The sequence below is a fragment of the Enoplosus armatus genome, chromosome 4, assembly GCF_043641665.1.
Source record: "Enoplosus armatus isolate fEnoArm2 chromosome 4, fEnoArm2.hap1, whole genome shotgun sequence".
NCBI lineage: Eukaryota > Metazoa > Chordata > Actinopteri > Centrarchiformes > Enoplosidae > Enoplosus > Enoplosus armatus.
The window spans coordinates 12,317,166-12,340,320 of record NC_092183.1 but is presented as its reverse complement, the minus strand read 5'-3'; the positions used below and the strand labels follow the sequence as shown (position 1 = coordinate 12,340,320).

The window sequence follows — 23,155 nt, the reverse complement described above, 5'->3', positions numbered from 1 at the left end:
ACCACCAAAGCAGATAAAAGTCAGGAGTCTTACCTTTGATGCCAAACTTGGAGTTTCCTCCAAACTTGAGAATAACCAACATTAGAAGGAAACCAGTGAAGGCAACAGCAGCAATGCCGACCACCACGTACACCTGCACAATGAGAACAAATAACAAAGAGTTACACACCTCCTATGCTGAACACACACACAATACACACCACACCAGACGATATAGACCACAGGCACTACTGCTGTGTCTTTGTATTGCGTTGGGTTCATTCAATTACTTCTAACATTGAAAAATAGATTCAGCTCAGGTGTTTCTAGACCGGTAACACAAATAAATAGAAAAGAAAATGGCACAAACAGTCAACAACTGACAGAGGAGGCAATCAGCAAATGACATGACTTACAGCGACTCTGTCTTCAGGTGGGTCTAGAGGGGGGCCCTCTGTTGATGAAGGAGAGAGAGAGAGAGAGGGGGAGAGAGAGGAATAAATAGAGAAGAAGAGCAACTCCAGAACTGATTTGTGGTCGAGTGAAGGACAGCGTTACATTCACTTTCAAACTTTCTTGAGTAAATATGCATAAAATATGATTGAGTGGTCATCTGCTTTTGTTAACAGCTAACAGCTTGTTCAGTGGGTGGATTTAGTTTAAGGGTGTTAGCATTTTGCACTTAATGCAGTTAATTCACCGTTTACTAAACCCATCAGCTATTGCCCAACAATAGTTTAGCAACTGTCTGTAACTAGGCACGGCAGGCCGCTCATGCTGTGTGCATGGGGCTGTAATAAGAGCGATACTTGGCATTTAAAGAGTTTGGATGGTGGCTTTTTTTTACCTTCTCCAAAACCAAAAAACACATGAGGCAAAATGTAATGAATGGTTTCTGCTGTAACGTTGGCTGCAAGCATTAGCATGGCCGGCTTACTAGATTACTACCTACACTAACCTAACCCAGCAGGAGTTCACACTCCTGAAACCCCAGCCTCATTATCTGAGATTTGGTTCACACATCACATGACACATCGGTTGGTCGTCATCCTCAAAGCCTTTTCTCTTGTAATGTTAAAAGTGAAACAAGTTTAAATAACTGTTAACGTTCAAACAATTAAGCATAAATCTATCGTCTTGCTTGTCCGAGAGGTTAAGCAGCTTAACAGGGTCAAGAAAGCTGTTTCTATATTTCCAAACTGGTGAGGAGCTTCAGCCTCAGTGTTTTAGCGTGATATCATGTACGAAGCCATCAAGTTCATAATGAAGACCCTTTCACAGAGTTCTCATTTTGAAAAGAGTCAGCTGGAAACAGGGGACTTAGCCATTGGTTAATCAATTTTGCTGTGATGTTTGTAATTGGGAGTGAGCAAATAAAAGGCATGGCAGTACCTGTGGTTTGATCTGCAGGGGAGAGGAGGTGTTGGAGAGAGAGGACGAAAGAGACAACAAAGACAATTTAGGTTCCAAAGATATCAACATAATTCAACTGTGAATTCTTTGACATGCAATAATGCTGTCAGTCATGCCTGTTCTCTGAGCTTCTTTCAAAAACATGACAAAAACACAAACACAAAACGCAAACAACAAACAACATATGTTTAACGTGCACGACATCAGAAATGAAAAAGCATCAGAGTGAAAAAAGACATAACAAACAACCCTAATCCCAAGCTGCAAGGATGTGTAGGTATGTAACTCACCCTCAGCAACTTGAGAGAAAAAAAAGGAGAAAGATTTCTAAAATGAAATTTGTGTTAATTGACGAGGATGAAAATGTTAAACAGAAAAGACATTGATCTAAAAACACTGACACTATGAGCACACGATGGATCTAAATGAGGATGAGTTAGAGTTACAACTTTTACATTTGATACAAACATTTGTAGTTACGAATATACATTTCACTCACCATAATAGTAAGGATCCGTCTCAGTTCCTGCACATAAAGACAACAACAAGCTTTGATGAAATGTTCCCTTTGATTAAATATTTCACAGACACAAGATGAATGCTTTATTTTAGAATATATCAGCTGATGTGGGATAGAAATGTCCAATAAAGTTTTAGGGGCTTTATTCCAATGTGCAGATACTCTCAGTTAAAAAATTACATCAAAGTGGTGTGATCAATCGATCAATCATTTGGTCTAAAAAATGTAAGAAAATGGTAAAAAAAAAAATTGATTATAAAATAGTTGGCGATACATTTTCTGTCTGATTGACCAATCAATTAATCGTCTGTACCATTTAATAAAAGTAAAAGCTTGATTTTTACAGCAACTATCTGTTTGTTTTGCACATCAGCGTAATAATGTGTTAGATATGTCGATCATAGTGATGTAAAAACAGAAAATGAAACACTGCATTGTCACTGCTCACCATCCCAGGGCCTGCGCATGAAGTGAGCCTCCACCTCCTTTTGGTCTTTCCCGAATTTGTTCGTAACCACCAGCGTGTACAGGCCGTTGTTGAGGTGTGTGGGGCTGTCCAGCTGCAGGCAGCCGTGGTACTCTCTCTCTGTGATGTCATGGATCAGGGACTTGATGAAGCCCCCCTCTTTCACCACTTCACCATTCCGATACCACTGTAGTTGTGGCTCTGGGTTTCCTGGAAAAAGTCATGAAGACAATACAAGAGACTCTGTGATTTTCATTGATTTCATACTCTTTAATTATCCGTCCGTATTCTTTGTTAATATAATCTGTGACACTATTCAAGATTTCAAGATTTCTCATGCTGGGATAGAAGATTTGGAATCACTAAAGGACGTTACGTGGATGTCTCTCTTACCTGACACGCTGAAGGGGATGCACCAGTGATGGTCTGGGATTGCGTCACTCAGTTTGGTGATTTTGGGAGGAACTAAGTGTCGTAGAGACAATAAAGAGTTTAAGAGCAACAGTGTGAGATACAAACAGAAAAGAAGGAAAGCAAGGTAAGACCAAAGAGGCCAGTCAGAGGAAATCTAGAGAAGCAAGCAAAAACATTGATTAGAAGATGAGAGGAGCAGTAGTCTTCTCCAGCTTTTAATTCTATACTACACTGACGAACACTTTGACACAACGATCTACATTGAATAAATTACGTACAAAGTATATCCAGCTGCAGCGCAGATTCTTTCTCTCCAACAATGTTCTCAGCTGTGCAGCTGATCTTGCTGTTGTGGTCCAGCGACGACAGGTTGGACAGTTTCAGCACCGAAATCTGTCCTGAGGTCTCGATCTGAGTGAGGAAACACATTCATATATCAGCATGAAGATTCAGATTGCTTATCTCATGATCACACAACACATGCTGATTGACGATTGCCATGACAAATCTCTCAAGGTCTGACAGCTGCAGGAATCAGATTTGGCCTTTAAATCTAAGCAGATGTAGATAGGGTACGAGACTAAGATAAAGTTGAATATTGTTCAGGATATGTGACAAAGCACGGGCAGCAAATCAGGTTTACATTACTGATATCAAATTGGATCCTAAACTAAAGTGATAGTAACAAGTACAAGCATACTTAAAGGGATCCTTTAGATTGGGGGGAATTTTAGTAGTCAGTTTTTTTTGTCATTGATTCATTTTTTTGTATGTATTTGCAGGGAGTTTGTAAGTGTACTGACAACATATAGTTCAGTTACCAAATGTCCATGAGATCAAGGATCTGTTAAGCATTTGGGACCACAAATTGTGTTTATTTTTATCAAATCAAATCATTATCAATTTTATTGAATTATCAATGAATGGATTTTCCTTTTTTTCTGTAAATGCCAGAAAATAGTGAAATTCTGGAGCGCAAGGTGACTTTTTCAGAGGGCTTGTTTTATCAACACTCTAAAACCCCAAAGATATTCAGTTTAAAATCCTATATGACAAAAAAAATCCTCACATTTGAGAACCTGAAACAAGCAAATATTTTCAAATATGACTGGAATCAATTTTTTATCAAAATATTATTTTTCTTAAGAGATTATTTAACATATTGTTGCTTAAATATTTTGACAATTTTCACAAGTAATGTGATATGACGTGCGTAATCTAAACATATCTGAGTGTGTGTGTGTGTGCGTGTGACCTGACCTCATAGTTGGAGACCAATGTCATGTTCCATATCAGCTCAGGTGAGGGCACCCCAGAGGTCGTACAGGATAGCCGCAGGTTTTCCCCCTCCATTAATGTCACTTTGGATGGGTTCAACGTTGCCATGGGAACCTCTACATACAACCAGAGAGTGGGATGGAGGAGAAGCAGAGGAGGAGGGTACAGAGAGAGGAGAGGGGAGGAGAGGAGGGGAGAGAGAAGGAAGGAAGCAAACTTAGGATTCATGGCCAACTCTTGTCTCTTCAGTTGAAACACAAGGCACGTAACAACCTCGACAATAAGAGTGGAAGAGCAGGCAAACACACACCCACTACCACAGAGTGAAAAGAAAGACACATAAAGAAAGACCTCGAATTCAATCTCCCTCCTTCCCTCTCTCTCTCTCTCTCTCTCTCTCTCTTTCTCTCTCTCCCTCTTTCATTTAAGCACACTCACCCCAATCAAACAGTCAGACAAAGAGACAGAGTTCAAACACAGTGATGGTTACACTGATTACCCGTGCATGTCTTCAGCAGCCCAAGTACTAAATTGATTGGACACAGTCTGAAGCCTCTGTCAAAGCAAAGACACTGGTGACTGCGTGTGTGTGTGTGTGTGTGTGTGTGTGTGTGTGTGTGTGTGTGTGTGTGTGTACAGTGCTGACCAGGAGGTGACCCAAGTATGACCAATCAGACTCAATCAGAGTCTTGCCACCCTTGTCCCCTGTCCAAAAACATCCTTGCTGAAAAAAGGAGAGAAGAAGAAGAGATGAGAGGAGAAGAAAAATAAGAGAAGAAGACGAGGACAAAAAGATGAGAAGAAGAGAAGTAAGAGAATAAGACTAGAACAAAGCGGGCAGAAGAGAAGCAAAAGAAAAGAAGAGGAGACAAGACGAGAACCAATGGGGGAAGAGAAGATGAGAACAGAGAGAAGAGAAGAAAAGAAAAAGAGAAGAGAACAAAAAGAAGAGAAGAAGATGAAAACCAAAAGAAAAGAAGAGAACAAAAAGAAGAGGAGAAGATGAAAACCGAAAGAAAAGAAGAGAACAAAAAGAAGAGGAGAAGAAACGAGTGTCGCCAGCTACTGCAGATAAAACTGGACAGATTTCTTATCGAACCTCCCCCCCCCCCTCCACCTCTTCTGTCCGTTGGCAGAATGCTTATCACCAGGGCAACCCACTTATCACTACGGCAACCCACTCAATCACCATGAGACGCACAAAAAAACAGTCATTTCAGTGGTGGCAGGCCAACTGCCATATCAGAACCACATATCTTAACAGGCTCTCAGTAAATCAGCTTTCTACTGCGACCACAGCTAATGCAGGTCACATTACACACACACACACACACACACATACACACACAAAGCTATACCCCACAGAGCCCAGAAATCAGAATAAAACTTCTGGAAACCTCCCTGGCTTTGATGTGAGTGCAGTTGTCATGACCTGTCAGTACACAGAAAATTATTTCCATGTTCAATTATCTACGAGCGCCTCTTTGGTAGTCAAACCATCCATGACATTCTGTGTGATTGTAATCCTGTAGCTTCTCCGATGTGTTCAGAATCAACAAGTAGGATTGGAGGAGGAATTCACCGTAATTAGCAGCCTGTGTCTGTGACAACACATGAGTCATTACGTGGAAACATTTCATGTGCTTCAGCGTTTGGCCCGTGTTACAGCCCACCTGCAGACAGTTGTAAACATATGGAAAATACTGGCAATCAAGTGTCTGCAGATGGTAGAATCGACAACACAATAGTGTCCCAGTTATGGAATGTAACTACGTTTACTCAAGTACTTAAGTACAAATTCAAAGTACTTGTACCTTACTTGAGTATTTCCATGTTATTCAACGTTATACTTCTACTCCACTACATCTCAGAGGCAAATACTGTACTTGTTACTCCACCACATTTATCTGAGATTATAATTTTCAAACCCTTACTGTCCAGCAAAAACCATCCAAATTTGGTGATTCTGAATTTGAATGTTTTTGATAAACTTAAGTAGTAAATGTTCCTTAACAGGTTGAGAAAATTACCCTAGTTCTTAAGCTAAATGAACTATTTAAACCCGCTTGGATAAGATGGAAAACGTGTTGTTACAAAACTGAAAACACGGCTGTTATTTTGAGCTCATGAAAAGTTGACTTTTTAGAGACACAAGGTTCTCACAGGACAGCGACCCTACAAATATGTCACTGTAGATTAATCTACCCAACAGTATACAAAGTAGTTCATTTTTTTGCTGATAATACTTTTAATTTAGTTTTTTGACAAAACAATCCCAGCTCAAGGTTCACTTACTAGCCCTCAGCCGCAACACTTAATCATGCTCTGTAGGAAAGCTGGAAAATCAAAACCATACTCTGCTCTGTTGTGTGGAAGTGATCCAGTTACTCAGAGCTACCAGAGCTTCTTAATGATCAACACAAGTCCAGTCAGAGCTGTGAGGAAATGCCAGGTGCAAAACAAACACTCACTGTCAATTATGGAAGTGCATTTGACTAACTCTTGAAACTGAGAACACTTGTTACATCTTATTATGTGTGCTATGTTTGTGTGAAGTAATAACATTAAAAATATGTTACTGGCATAAACAGTAAACAGAAAATATTTCAACAAAGCGTACAGTACACATGGTCAGTTATTAATGTGTGGAGATTGGCCTGAGCTGACGTTAGATCCCCAGCCTGGATTACACTGGACCTTGAGTTGTTTTGCCAGACTACTATTTCCCAAGTCAAGAATGAACTTTTGTGTTTAACTTTGAGCCATTACAGATAATAAGTCCTAAAAGTGCTACGAATGAAATCCTAACAGCTACTGAGCTCACATGTCAACAGATTCATCAGGATCCATGTCCGTGTGAAACGGTTGAATGCTCTGAAAAAACACAGTACAGTAAGTGGACCGTGACTTGATTGTTTTCTAAAACTACCATTTACAAACCATTAAATGACTCCTCATGGTCAGTATGGAAGCATCTGCATTTATTCATGTTTCCCAACTGATTCATTCAGGTGTTTCCTTTTATTTGTCCCCCGTCTTCTACTTTAAACTCACTTACAGAAACAACATGGTTTACAATGCCACTCTAGATTTAGCATGTGGCTCTAAGATGGAGGAGTTTTAATTGTGAAGCAACTCATGAAACCAAAAAGTATCTTCTCTCACATTCCCATAATTCATTCTATTCATTCACTATCTGCCTCCTGGTGTTTTTGAGAGATGTGGAAATGTCTACAAGTGACACACTGAAGCAGTGTTACTCATGAGCTTCACGTCTGTGACATGGTGTGTCCTTGGAAATAATGCACTTCTGGTTGACTATAGTTACTATATTTACTATAGTTACTATAGTCAACCAGGTTAATTTCAGGTTAATTTCAACTGGTACTTAGGCCTAATTATTTTCATAAAAAGGGCCTTCTTTTCTGTAAACAACAGGTAAAGAAAATTGTCACAATGACATCAGCACTGCGTATATGCCAGTCCTTGACACACTTTGACTCCTTGAACCCAGATTGCATTCATTCACCAGGAGCATGCACTATGAATGGGCTTTGAATTACGAGCATAGCATCAGGGATATGCCCCGGTGATGTGGAGCTGAATAGCTGCACACAGCTCATATTAAAACATCCACTGCTCCCTGGATTGAAACCTCTACACAATACGCCACAGCATACTTCATTGTTGAAGGAGTCATTGTTGTCAGCTGTTGTTATGGGCCACAATAGGCACGTCCACATCAGTGTTCACATATATTATGTAAGGCTGCAGCCTTTCACCACGAAGATGTGGTGATTTCTGATGAGAGGCAGAAGCAGGCGTGAGAGAGAGAAATCTTTGACAAAATATACAACAGGGAGGGAAGGAAATGTGCTGGAAAGTGACACAACACAATATCCATCCCAGAGTTTGCCTCCATAATGTCGTTCAAGCACATAGAAGACTGTCAATGCATTATGAGAGGGATTCACAAAATGATTTCTGCTCAAAGAATGCAGAGAAATAGGGAGGAGAATTGGAGGCAGGACGGCTGAGCAGCTTCGAAAACCCAGAATCTGTCATAGATTATTGATTCTCTGTCTAAAACTACTGTCAGTCAAGTTGTCAGCTGGCCTGCTCTGACTCTGACATCAGATCATTTGTGCTACATTTCTATTATTATGGCAAGTGATTTAGCATTTATGTTTACAACAATTTACATTTTAACACATTTATCCTGTTTCCCCCTGGTTACAAGGTAACTTCTTGTATTTAATTGAATTACATTTTGATGTCTGATTGGCTCAACCCTATCGCCAGACAAGAATGTTGATACTGGACGATTTTGCAAAGATTACGTTGAGTTAAAACATTTTTTTATGTCCAATGCCAACATTTTTATAATTCTCACTTTCTACTATAACAGCACAAAGCAACTATTGTGGCTAGGGTTAGGGAAACATTGTATTTAGATAAATTAAGGTTAAGGTTGAACTTGGTTAAAGTTAGGGAAACATCATAATGGTTAATAAAAATGTCAAACTTTGGTCTCCTGCATGTAAAGCCCATCCACTACCTCAACCTCCACACCCTTACTCTCCACCCCTCTACATTAAGTACTTCCTGCATTTGTATTGGATGTATATCATAAGGTGTGGAAATCCGTCTAACATGGACATAAATCCTAGTAATGCTGAGCTGGTTCAGCTATGCATCCTTCTTGCCAGATGAAGGACCACTGAAAAATAAAAAAAAACAATCAAAACTGCACACTATTCTATCTTTACACAACAACTTTCCCTGCCCATTCAACATTCTTGGCAGTTTCTTCCTTTTCCCGTAGAGATAATTTACTGAATTGTTTTGACCAGCTATGCTCCTTTGTTTTTTTAAACCCCCTTGAATCCTTCTGTGAGCAAAACCTCACTGCTAAATGACAGCAGCATGGCCTAAAAAGGAATGCAGAAGGGCCAAACGTAGGTGGGATGGCACTAAACATCATGTCGATTACCTTTTAAAAGACTTAACAACCTTGTTAAACATCAGGGCTTCAAGACATGAATACCATCCTAATCTGTTTCTGTCAAAGTGCTCTTTGTGTTTTCTAACTTCCATGTTGATTTTAAGTTTGGTGTTACAGCTTTTGTGTTTTGCGGTTTAATTCCTTGTTATCTAACAAGTAAGTGAGTGGTCTCCCTGCCTGACTATAGGACATTCACACATGTGAATAGCATCTACTGCCCACAGACACAGGAGCCATCTGGCCTTTTTGGTTGGTCTGCACTGCCATTTACTGCTCGAGTCTGTGCCTGCGTGCTGCGTCTGTGTTTCACATACAACTGTAAGAGCAGAGACAGTGTGACACCCATACAGATGTATAGTTACACTGTGCAGTATATTTGTACATTAGGCAAGGAGACAGACGTTAGAGACGGAAAGATGAGAGAAGAGGCTAAAAGACAAGAAGAAAGGGAGGAAAAAGGGAAATACAACCTGATAGACAGTCATTCTAGCCAAAAAGACGGACAGATGAAGACAGACTACGCCAGCGCTGTGATGTGACCAGCAGAGGTCTGGTAATCCATCTGCTGTCATTTCCCGCACAACACATGGAAAGAAATCGCCTTTTCACAGGACAGCTGGTTTCAATTATTAACATTTGTACACTTGGATCATTTAGCAGATAGCAGATTATACAGAAACTGAAGGTGTAATGTGTGCAATAGTAGAAAAAGCCAACATTTCTTGATCTTCACTTTTACAGGCATGGCCCTAAAGTAATCTTACAACTTAAGGAAGAGTTGTAAAAGGGAATTAAACAAGAGTGGAGAGTTTAAAGGTTTTATAAGGTTTTTTTATTGTCTTATCATCCTATTAACAAACAACTGAGTGGTAGTGTTTTAATACCTGAAGCTGTTTCAAACCCAACATTTTTGCTGAGTGACACAGCTGACTTTGCGCAAGCATGGGACTGCAGTAATTTTTGGTAAAGTTTTGTATAGGTCAGCAGTGGGAACAGGCTGCCAGCCTTTTCCAGCAGAGCTCCAGCAGTAAACAGTCCACAGACGCAAGCACAGAGAGAGAGACATATGCGGGTGGCCTGAGAGATCAGTGTCAGCCCGAGGGCATCGTTGGGCACTTCCTCTGCTTTGTGCCCTCCTCATATGTCACTGAGAAATGTTCAGACAGTAGGACAGACAGTCATACATGCAAGCAGACAGACAGATGGAAAATTAGTAATAAAGAGGAGGAAAGACAGCCTGAGAGAGGGAGAGTCAAAAGATAGCGATAAATAACGACAGAGAGAGCAAAAGGCCAGCAGTTCGGCCAAACTGAGGGGTCTTTTGGTGTATCACTGTTAGCCCTGGGGCATTATTTGGCACCCCTGCTCCACCATGTCCTCCTCCTCATATGTCACTCTGCCAGGGGGTCCCCTGCCCACCCCTCCAGGGGCCCTGCTGTAACTGTGCTAATGCCAAAAATAACCTCCGCTAATGGAGGGGAGGCAGAGGGGACGGATCAATAGGAGTTATCAATGACATTGTTAGCTTCCTGCAAGCTAACTTATTGTTTACGTCCTGTGCATCCCGACTGCCCCGAGCTATTTTTGACCAGATCACTTACTCTGTCAACAACAGAGAATACAAAGGACTTTGAGATTCATGTTCTGGTTTATTAGGGGAAAAATTAGATTACTTTTCAATTGAGGCTTATAAAGCTTTCCTGACTGCTATTATTATGTGTTTTATAAATTCAAATCAGACATGAAGATTCCTTTATGTTCTCACTTTACAGTTACAAACTGGATCTGACTGGATTTATTACCCCAAAGGCTGCAACAATCGGCGTTTCATTTGTTTACTTGGGTCAAGCTCAAGCTCTAAATTAATACTGAATGTCAATTTTAGCCAGATTTGCGCTTATAAAAACAAACAAACAAATCCAGGCTGAGTTTGGACAGATGTTTCTTCAGAGACTGGTCAACCTGTGATCTGACCCTGTTTATGAAAAGAAGTCACAAAGCGTCAATTAACAGCTGAAATGTATACATTCAAGCTTGATAAACACTCCCATAAGCAAGTACATAACATGTTTGTGGTCTGTGGCAGCTTGCTGGTTGGCTTGATATTACACTTGCATGCACTGTTGCATAGGTTTCAACGTATTTTTGGATTTGTAAACGCATTTATTTTCTCATTGCTTTTTCACATTTAAATCTGTGAAAAAAGTATTTTATTGCTCATAAAAATGTGATTATTGTTGTAGCAGTGTATTTATTGCAGTTTTCCACAAATCCAGAAATAATTCTTTCCTAGACGATCGAAACATGATGATTCAGAGAAAAGGGAAATGAAATCTGCTGCGTGACAGCAGGTCAGCGGTGCTATAGGACATAGTGCAGATGGTCTTTATAACACTTCATTTTACTGTGGTACATGCAGTGAATTTGCTCCACTCAGCATCTTTGGGACTCACTGATGTCATCTGTGTGTTGAGTCACACAAATGTTCCCTCTTGTTATAATATCTTTCTGTTTCTATAATGTCCCACACAGTGACCTTTCTACACCTACGAGCAAATGTCTCGGATGACTGCAACCAGTCTATAAGACGGCGTGACCTCTCACATGGCACACACAAACACGACTCTGCATGTCACACATTTCGCTCCCCTTCATCTGGCAGCTAATCTTTGCATCATATGAGAAAAATCCCTACAACACTGAGATAATGTCAGCCTGCTTAGTGTCGGTGACTTTTTAGTGGCACCCAGCAAAAACAAAACTACAGTTTTAAACCCTCTATGAAAGCGGGGCTGCGAGTGTGCATGCATGCGTTCATACGGTCATTTGTTTGCTTGCTCATGTGTAAGACATTGTAGCTTTTTGCACTGCACAGTGTCTAGGGAAATTATAAAATACAGGCTAAGCAGAGCCCTGCGTAAATGAAATACAGCACGTGCAGCATCCTCGCTGTCGCCTGAGGAAGTTCACACACCGGCAGGTATATATTACTGATTACTGCAGTGACTAATTACTGTGGTTAATGCATGAATTGTATTTTCATTCTCATTTTAACAACAAACTTCACTTTCGCCAGTTGTTCCTCCCCTGAGAACCGACAAAACACTTGGCAAGTTTGTTATTGTAATAGGACATTTTAAACATTATACGTCCTGCACTTAAACACATACACATTTATGCAAACTCACACTCACATAACCATGCACTTACATAAAAACAGATGTGTCAGACACGTACAAAACACATGAGCACACACAATCAAAACGAAGATTTGGAAAAATCTTTGTAGAGGAAACCATTAGGATTACTGTTTTCCTCCAGGTGCTTCAACACTTAACCCTCTGCTCCAGCTTGTGAATGTCTTTTCCAGCTCCTTACACCTCCTGTGTGTGTGTGTGTGTGTGTGTGTGTGTGTGTGTGTGTGTGTGTGTGTGTGTGTGTGTGTATACGTGTGCATGTCCTCACCACAGTTAGGTAGTGTCAGTCCAGACAGCAGCTTGCGTCCTCCTCCATCCTCAATGCAGCGCAGCTCCTGAGTGTCTGCTTCCTCTCCTAACCACAGCTTGATCCACATGTTCTCACAGGAGCAGTGCAGAGGGTTCCCCGACAGGATCCTACACACACACACACACAAAGTGAAGAACTGTCAAGAACAGTGAGTAGTAGAGTGAGAGAGTAACTGAAAAATTAAAAAAACAAAGCAATAGCTGACACAGCACAATGTCACAGCACAGTACTTAAAAGATATGGTTCAACATTTTGTGAAATATGCTTATGTGCTTTCTTGCTGAGAGTTAAAGGATTCAGATTGACACAACTCTCATGTCTGTCCATGAAATGTGGAGCTACGGCCAGCAGCCGGTTAGCTTAGTTTAGACCTAGAAAAACCTGGAAACAAGCAAACAGCAAGCCTGGATCTATCGAACGGTTACCAAATCTGCTTACCAACATCTCTTAAACTCACTAATTAACACATTACATGTTACGTTTGTGTAATCCGTACCCAAGAAACAAAGTGTAAAAACAACAAGTTGTGTTGTTATGTGCTCGACTATTTCTTGGCCGCGAGTAGTAACTTCCTGGAACTAAATCACATCATCACTGGGAGATTGTCAGGCAACCAATGGAGACTACGGAAAGCCACTACTCCCGGCCAAGAAATAGTCCGGTACACAACCCCTCTGTAAAAAACAGCAACTTTTTTACACTTAAGTTTATTATACAAATTAAACATGGTGGTAAGCCTAGCTGTGTCCCCCTGTTTCCAGTCTTTATGCTTCGCTAAGATAACCATCTCTTGGCTTTGGCTTCATATTTAACGGACAGATGTGAGAGTGGTATCGGTCTTCTCATTTAACTCTTAGCAGTAAGATGCAGTTCCAATCACACTGAGCCCTGGTGGTCTATTGCCTAATCTAATCTCAACTAATCTCAGTCTCCACCCTGTTACCTAAATCAAAATTAAAAACATAATAATTTCTGGCTCCAGGAAAATCCCCAAGCTTGCAGGCAGCAGTAAACCAAACTCCAAGCTTCAAAACATCTATAGATGACACTGAATATGCTATATTATGATTATCTACAGACTGTGATGATAACTGGGAGGTAAACCAGAGAGAGAGCCAGGAACAGATAGACAGAAAGACATGAAGATGGACAGACTGATAGAGAAGGCTGCACTGAACTCACAGATAAGAGATGTTGAGGTGTCTGAATATCCTCCAGGACAGTGACGACAGGTTGTTATCTTTCAGATTCCTGGAAATGAAGTTAAACGTCAGGGAATGAGATTGTAAGACCACAACAAAATATCGTTACAGTTACCTTACAGCAACGGATGGCACATTTTCTACGTGCACCAATAAGCCTGCATTATTTTTCTCATTAAAAGTGTTCCCCTCTAAGGAATTTGACAATTAACCTTAAATGACACATTTCATCAGCGTAATAAGTATCAAGCTTTAATTATGTTGACAAGTTATAAATCCTGTTCAGTCTGAACTTGAACTGGTCTTCATTTTCCATCAATCTCTCAGCCATCATTTTTCTTTGGATTAATTTTCTCTTGATAATGTTACAAATAAATCTTCTTTACATTATGATATACATTTTGTGTTCAACAATGAATAATAGAATAAATGAATAAAACTGAAACATAGCTATACATTTTAGAAGATAACACATTCTGAACAGTTTTGTCCTCAACTGAGTCAAACAAATAAATAAATCTGCACAGTGGCTGTCATGTCATAGAAAGCGAGGAATACATAGCATGAGTTGTCACTTACAGGTACTGTAACTTGATGTTGTTTTGAAAGGCCAGCTTCGATACATATGTTAGCCTGCTGTTAGTCACCGTTCTGACACAAAAACAAATACAACAGCATTGTTGTCATCGTCATCATGAACAGCACAATTGTCAACAAGAACTGCAACATCAACAGCATGAATTCAGGTTCCTGATCAGCTCCATAAAGTCTGAGGAAATATATTTGGTGCTAGTTTCCAATAAGTCATGCTAGAGGAGGATATACACCAGCAAAATCACTTTTTCACCACCTGGCAACCCAAGTTGTGTTCTTATTAATGCCATATCACTAATCTATAAAGCGATAGTAGATTACTTATTAACATTAACAATCCAAATTATAAATGGTTTATAAAGCACATCTTTTTTAGAAAGTTGAACCACACAGTTTAAGTTTCACAAGCTAAAACTAAGTATGGACTTTTAGAACTTGTTGGGCACATATATTATTGTCCTAAATATAGCATCTGAATACTTTATTAGCAACTATATGTGAGTATAATAGGTCTAATGTGTGTGGTGAAAGAAACTGACAGACACAGAAAGGTTGTTGTTCACATTGAAAGAAACCAATTATTAGCTGATCTGGTTTGCCATTAAGGTGACATTTAAACGTTTGATGACACCAAAAACTGTATCAATCTGAAGATAATATACATAATCTGGATATATTCGTTATTTATTGTTACATGGACTTATACAACACCAAAACATACGCTTGCAGTGGTGAAACATGAGCATAACTCACATAACTCCTTCAGAGACACCAGTAAACCTGCCTGTAGATTACCTAATGGTAAATTACCTAATGGTAATCTACCTGAATGCAGTTGTGCACACAGAGATCTTTGACTTTTGACTGAATTCTGCTTCATCTTTCCTTTAACACCAGTAACAATTTGTGCTGAGAATCATGAATATTACACTGTAATTTCTAAAATAAATAATAAATCAATCAATCATACAAAATAAAGATTTCACCTCACTAATCCAGACAAAATGTCCCACTTAAAGATCTTTCTAGAGAGCTGCTGTTCAGGCATATTCACAAGTCGTTGAGTTGTATTTGTCTTTTCCTTTGTAAAAATGCGACAGATGTCTCAATAGAAATGTACATGTGTTATACATCTGTTTCAAGAGTCAGGTGCCTTCAATATTCCTACATACTGCACATTACACAGCACTATTAAAACCAGGTGCAGCGAGTGAGTGCCCTTCATCAGCTAAGGTGAGGCTGTGATGATCTGTGACTGATTGATCTCATCTGACATGACACTTGACAAATGATTACTGTAAAAGTATTAAAACTGTGAAATAGTATCATCATATTGGTATCAAGACCTTTTCTACAAAATAATAACTCTGCACAGAGTGTAATTGTGTATAAAGTATTGCTCAGACACATGGGACATTTGTCCTTGGTTGTGGCTCAAACATTCATCCTGTCTGCACTCAGACTTTCTTTCCCACTGGATCCAACCACAATTAAAAGCACATACACTTGCAGCCGTAACGTGCATTATACTAATCTTTCTACCAAATGGGATATTGGCTGGAAAATTAGGTAGTGTCCACTTAACAAATTATTATGTTGCAAGAAAGTGCAGCTTGGTAGACAACTCTGTTTTAGATTAAGAAATAAAATGAGACGCAGATGCAGAGCACAGTAACTACAAAACACCCTGGGACACGGCCATAAACACAGCAGGATTTTGAAGCAACAGCCGTGGACAATACATTGCCTTCAGCGAAGAAGGAGAATTATCAATTAAGTCAGAGTAAATCAATATTTCTCATATAGTGGACTAAAACAAGCCAAAACAAGTGTAGAAATACTGTTGAAATGTCATTAAAATGTGGTGAAATTCCTTTCTGCCTTAAAATGCTGCCTATATTTGGGCCCATTGTGTACAGCACTGGAACATTTTTACACAGTTGGTGATGTGGTTAACAGAACAGCCACAGAATATAAGAATATATGACATAAAACACTGTGTGCAATAATTTCTTTCAGCACATTTGTCTACTGAAGGTAGCTCTGAATGTGTGCTCTGGGCTAGAGTGTTTGTCTTGGTAATAAGAGCCATAAAAGACTTACAGGTTCCTGAGGTTCTTGTAGTAGTGCAGGTCTTTGTCGTTGATGGAGGAGAAGCTGCTCTGGTTGGCGATGTAACTGTCAGGAGATACAAGTGTGTGTCAGAAGGCTCATTTGTTAACGGAGGGAAGCATAAACACAAACATTTCAACAAGACAAAGGAACATAATAAGCCAATATCATTAGGGTTCAAAATTAAAAAATGAAATCCTGAAGGATTACAGCTGATAAATGGCACCCAGGCGTGAGCTGGTAGTTTTTAAAAGTACAGAAACAAGCACAGCTCTCTCTTCTCTTTTTCCTCAGCTGCATTTGAGCAAGGCACTTGACCCGTTTAAGAGCCCACAGGAGATGAATGTGGGCAGCTCCCTCGTGTGAATGAGTAACTGTGTGAACAGGTTCTGAAAAACATATATGTGTTTCAAATATCACAGCTCTGGGATCAGACGTCTGAGAACGTTTAGGGCTGAACAAAACCTCCAGAGTGAACTGAGTACAATGTCAGGGAACTGTTGGACTGCTGTAACAGTCTCAACAGAGCTCCAGAAGCCCTCCGTCTCACTGTTGCTCAGATTGTTCGGCTAAATCACAAGGTCTTTAAGCAATGCTTTTCATGTGGTAGACATACAGCGTCTGACTGGGGAAAAAAACATCTCTAATTAGATTTATTGATTTCCAAGATCATTACATGGCTTTAGTGGTGAAGGGCCTTCGATCTAAGATTTGTTTTGTTGTTAATCATTTTAAATACAACATGATGAGTTGTACTTCACCTCTCTCGCCTCTGAATTTATGTAAAAATAATTACATTTTAGTCAATGCAAGTCAAAAGATGATTAGTGAGGATCAACAAGACAAAACCCTATAAAAGATATTTGGTGACCAAGGGTTTCTAGGACGCTGTACCACACCGCACACCATGTTATTGCAACGTGCCCGGTTTGCGTCTGGCAGGAGACTTTTGTTGCAGATCATATCTCCTCTCTCTCCCCTCATTTCCTGTCAGCTCTCTGCCGTCACTATCAAATAAAGTCAAAATGCCTGAAAAAAAATACTGTAGAAAAAATAGGAATGCAATTTGATATGCCTTTCAATAATTAAAGAAGCTGAGCCAGAGAGTCAACGTTTTTCAGTGATTTAAACACTAAAAGATAAATTAAAGCCATTCTTTGAAAAGCAGCATCTTCAACACAGTTTGAAACTGCATGACAATAGTGACACACGACTAAAATTAAATTCTGACTAAATGTTTTTGACAATCGTATTTGTAATCTACAATAAATCACCAATTACACCTTGAACGTCAGCCGATAAGTATCTGTAAATCAGCTATAAAGTCAAAAGCAGACCGTGTTCCAGGCCAAGTCAGATTTCTGAATAATAACGCCAAATATTACGAGCGTGCACTTAAATCAGTTTTTAAATCAGATTTGATGAACCCTTCACTGCATGTTGGTCTATAGTGTGCAGAGAGGAGTTCAGCTTGGAGTTACTACACCCACATTTGCCTAAATACTATGATTGCCTGTGGGCAATATATCAGTATTGTGATACAAAAGTAGATATTTTCTGAAATTTTTGTTATAGGTTAAATGTTATCTATTTCATCTTTATTAGCGACTGCATTGCCAAAAACACTTTTTGTATTGTTTCTCTGTGTTAACAAAGACACACACATACACAACATATCACCAATATTGTCAATGTTGAGGTTACTAGGTTTACTGGAGGATATTTTCTTAGCAGATGGGAACTAATTATTTGTTTGACTCCGCTTATACACTAAACACATCCATACAGAAATACCAGAAATGACACATCAACACAAAGTAAAGGAACTGTATTTGAGTTTTTACACCCGTTTAGGAATTCACACTGACACTGAAAGCCCATTATGTTGTTTTCAGTGCAGATGTCATAAAATCAGGATGTTTAGACACTTAACACAGACATGGGACACAATAACCTATCTCCCCGGGTTTTTTTTTGGCAAGGTCGTTTGGAATTAGTCGTCGCACGGCCATTAGTAATTTGTCTGTTTACATTAGCCAAGCACTCAGTGAATGCTTTTCACCAGATTGCTGGCTCATTTTAACAAGAGTCCAAGGCTTCTTCTCCAAGTTCATATCTGACAAGTCGTTATCAACAAGGCCGTTTATCTTTGCCAAGAAAGATATTGCAGCAATTAAACATTTGTAATCTCCTGTTTAATTGCTCTCAGATAGAAATGCTCAGACATGTCTCAATTTATTTCTAGGCCAGATGACGTTTTATGAAATGACTGTGAAACAAAAAAAGGGGGGGGGGGGGGGGTACAGTAGCCTACATTTAAAATGCACACTGAGATTTTGTGTCATCTTGAATTATCACCCAGCTGCCCGAAAAGGAGGGTCCAGTCTTCAAATACAAGCAAAATGTTGACTCTGAACAGAAAAATGTCGCTTTTTTCTTGAACATCGATTTTCATCGCTTCTGTGGTTCATTTAAATACACTCATATAAGCCATCTTGGGAAGTGTCTGTGCTAATATTTAGACATTGGTGTCTGGTGTGTGCGTGTCTCCGTCCACACACACACACACACACACAAGTAGGCACATGCACGCTAACACGCACGCGCCCGCACACAAACTGGGCATTGTCTGATTGTCAGAATAAAGTCTATCAACACGCTGGTGTTGAAAGACTGATGTGCCCCATGATGGCAATGAGTCTGTTATGTAATGTAGGTTGCACACGATGTGTGTCTGAGCCGAACCCGCGCCGAATAAATGAATAGGACTTCAGTTTACATGTGAACTGGTAAATATGTGAATTCGCCTTAAATTCATGCATCACATTAAGATTCATTGCAAAAAACAGACAGAATCTGGACCGGTTCTGGCTCTTTTCTTGCGGACTGTGTCTGTCAGTTCCAGACACAACTGGCAGAGGAGGGATTAAGGATGACATTCTTTTATTTGAGTGTTTGGAAATACAGCCACCTTGATACAAGTGGGATAGGTTATGAAGATTTAGGGAGCACTTATGAATCCGACATCTAATTTGATCTGATTATGAGAGACACTCACATGTCGGTGATGTTCTCCATCTCCGCCTCGTTCTGCAGGACTGGGAAAGCATTGATACCCCGCTCCGGGTCCACGCAGGAGATCCTGCTGCTGCTGCAGGAGCAAGATGACGGGCATGCCTCCGCGGACATCCACGGGTCTCCCGTGCCCACCGCCACCCCGACTATCACAACCCACCACCACCACCACCGCCACGACCCAGACCCGCTCCCCGGCGAGGAGAGAGCCCCGCTCCCGGGTCTCAAGGCGCTCATCTCGGGTGCCAACTTCAGCTATAAGGCTCGCTGAACAGCCCCACGGCCCGGCCCAGGTTGGCTGGGATCAGCCCCGGTTCAGCCAATCAAGGAGGGGAGAAATAAAGTAAAATCCGATGCTGAGGATGATACAGGCGGCGCAGCTAGAAAACCATCAGCAGTGACAACAGACAAGACAGCGAGAAGGAAAAAAGAAAACAGGAGAATGTGTGTCGATCCTCTCCAGTGTGTTTCCTCCAGAATCCCCCGTCAGTCAGCCAGTCAGTCAAAATCACACTGCCACACTGACGGGTGTGTGCCAAGGAGGATCTCTCTCTCTCTCTCTCTCTCTCTCTCTCTTTCTCTCTCTCCCTCTCTCTCTCTCCCTCTCTCTCTCTCTCTCTCCCTCTCTCTCTCTTTCTCTCTCTCTCTCTCTCTCTCTCTTTCTCTCCCCCCCTCTCTTTCTCTCTCTCTCTCCCTCTCTCTCTCTTTCTCTCTCTCTCCCTCTCTCTCCCTCTCTCTCTCTTTCTCTCTCTCTCTCTCTCTTTCTCTCCCCCCCTCTCTTTCTTTATCTCTATCCCTCTTTCACTCCCCCCCTCTCTCTCTTTCTTTCTCTCTCTCTCTCTCTCTCTCTCAGCTGACACGCTCCGGCCGGAGCCTCCTCTACACAATGTTCTCTGTGTGTGGATGATTCTCGACAGAGAGACGGGTGGTGGTGGTGGTGGTGGTTGGTTGGTTGGGTGGGTGGATATAGAATAAATGACAGCCAGGATCAGGATGGGGGGGCCGTGCGGTGGCTCACAGCGATGAAGGCTGCGATGAGGAGGGAGAACAGGAAAGGAAGAGGACGGGTAGCAGCATCAAAGCTGATCATGTAGGCCTATAACGTGATACATCATTGATCCCCCTTAGGTGCTGAGCAGAAGGGGTCTCTTAATCAAGGGCACCTCAGCGAGGCGTATGCATTCGACACAGCTGCGTGAACTCGTGTTTTCTGGTTTATCATCAACCCCTGCTCATCTATTTTAATTTTTGGGACGTCAGGGGTTAAAGGTACTCCCGGAGCGCGCGGTCCCTGACAGGCTTTACCGGCCTTGCATTGAGTTGTGAACGAGGTGTGAGCGTCCTATTCTGACGGAGAGATATGAGGAGAGAGCAGAGGTGGAAGAGGCTTCTGCTTTGAAGAGGTTATTCAATTTATCTGCTAGCTGGCTTCAGATTATGTGGGTAAATTAGATATAAGGGGCTATCAATTTACAGACTCTAATTGCCATAATCATTGTCATCATCACCGCCGTTGTCATTATAATCATCATTATCATCTGGTTGTTATGCCGGGCGTTTCTTAAGTAGACCTGTATACAGTTCATCAATGAAAAACAAAACTGTAGCTGAAGGAGAGGAAGTGCCACATTTCCAGTTTTATACTAACATGTTATCATATTTAATTAATCAGCATATTTAATGCTATAGGCCTTTTTGAATGGCAAGTGGACAAGAGGTGGATGTAAAGGTCACATGAGAGAGAGTGAGAGACCAAGAGAGAGAGAGAAGGAGCAATCACCAATCATCAAGTCTTTAGCTGGCATGTACTAGTGGAAGCGTCACCTTATTAAATCATTAGCCCATATTTCATAATCATATGGGGCTCCCAGCCAAACCAGGCCTGAATCAATAGTCTGTCATCTTAGAGTGGCTATAGGCTGCGTGCCAGTCACTCTGCTGCTATAGCTCTCCTCCTGCCGGATGCATTTCTAACACAAGAGTTGATCTGTCTTTTATGCCATTCAGCCATTGAAGAACAGAGCTACGTCTCCTCAATCTTTCACCTTGTATGTGAGAGGCAGCACATCTGCCTGTGAGCAGCCCCAACACACCACAGCTGTGAGGAGTGCTCTCCTCTCTGCTCTCTTCTCCTCTTCCCTCTCCTCTCTCTCCAATGTCCTGTCCCCATGTGCAGCTCTGATATGACGTTTGTGCTGACGCACGGGCAGTGCTACTGAATAGAAAAGTGTAATTATGGAGTTCTGTCTGTGTCTGAACCAATCTGGTGGATGCCTGCCTCAGAAACCGAGGTGTACACATTCTGCACAGAACAGAGTGGGCGTACCAATTAAAACATCGTCTCACAAACATAATATTACAAATACTCTTATTGTTCTTTTCAACATTTGACAGAGTTTGTAACCCGCGTTAAAGGTCTTTGACAATTTAAACATGTAATCACCCCCTTGAACCATCTGTCATCCACAGACAAAGCATCAGTCACAATGTGTTTTATCCAACACTGTGAGCATATTATAGTATGCCATGCACATTTAGCTTCACTTATGCAGCATGTTTGATGTGTTAATTTCCAGTTGCTTTAACTGTACATTTATAGAATGGATGCTAAAGGTGTCCCTAATGAGGACGTTAACAACGTTTTTTGGTATTTATTTTTTAACTGACTTAGCATCAAAGTCCCTTGTTAATTGCCATGGATATCTGATGTAAGACAAGAAGTGTCATATCGGGAAAAGGTTGTAAAGTAAAGTCTTCAAGCATAAACAAGTGGCTCCTGAAAAAACCCAGGACCAGATGCTTACCTGGAGTTGGTCCACTGACAATGAATTGTAAAAGTTGGTTTGAGAGGTTTGCATTTAAAATGTGTTTTCATCACTCTTATATATCAAAAACCATATTAATGCTGTTGGTCAGATGGCTGGTGTATATTTGTTTGTCAGTCAGCTCCCCCAGCAACATAACATCGTACCGTAAAGATCTTTGCCTCTGGCTGTGTGATCACTGTTCCTTTATGTCTGATCACAATCACTTATTTGGGTATTATAGTCATCTGCTGTGGCATCACATTTGAGCTGCAATTATCAATTATTTTCAATTAATCTATTAATACATATTATGTTAGATGTTTGTGGAAAATGCCCATAAAAAGTTCCCAAAGCCCAAGGTGACGGTTGACCAACAGTTCCAAAGCCAGATTTGGCAAAGTTATGATAATACAACATTGTTTTGAGCAATCACATATTTTTGCATCACAATCACATATTGTTCACATGCTATTGTATAGCAAATATTATGTCATCACAGTCACCTTCTTTTACCTGGCAAAGTCACTGTGTTGTGATTTTTCACACAGATCATTTGGGCTTGTTTTTTTCAAGCCCAAACATTTATTGAATCGTTTTATGATTTATTCATGTGGGCCCCTAAAATACATAAAGGGGCTTATGTCCTGCCTCACCCCTCACAAAGCTATGAGTAACAGAGAGAAAGGGTCATGATTGGGACACTAGACACACTGAGTATAAGCCGAAAACATCACACTAGCTTATTCAGTGTGCTGTGTTTTTCTCCCTTTACTAACAGGGAGA

General features: G+C 40.7%; 1 protein-coding gene across 1 annotated transcript in view; it reads right to left on the bottom strand.

Moving 5' to 3' along the window:
* ntrk2a (neurotrophic tyrosine kinase, receptor, type 2a) overlaps nt 1-19,802 on the bottom strand; it is a 73,945-nt gene extending 54,143 nt beyond the window's left edge. The window contains exons 1-12 of the mRNA XM_070903932.1: nt 19,549-19,802; nt 16,482-16,556; nt 14,364-14,435; nt 13,765-13,833; nt 12,541-12,689; nt 4,053-4,186; nt 3,071-3,203; nt 2,772-2,843; nt 2,354-2,588; nt 479-505; nt 396-444; nt 34-133 (exon numbers count right to left, since the gene is read on the bottom strand). Coding sequence (XP_070760033.1) covers nt 34-133; nt 396-444; nt 479-505; nt 2,354-2,588; nt 2,772-2,843; nt 3,071-3,203; nt 4,053-4,186; nt 12,541-12,689; nt 13,765-13,833; nt 14,364-14,435; nt 16,482-16,556; nt 19,549-19,802 — 1,369 coding nt within the window. The remainder of the gene's footprint in view (nt 1-33; nt 134-395; nt 445-478; nt 506-2,353; nt 2,589-2,771; nt 2,844-3,070; nt 3,204-4,052; nt 4,187-12,540; nt 12,690-13,764; nt 13,834-14,363; nt 14,436-16,481; nt 16,557-19,548) is intronic.
* Between the last annotated feature and the right edge of the window lie 3,353 nt (nt 19,803-23,155).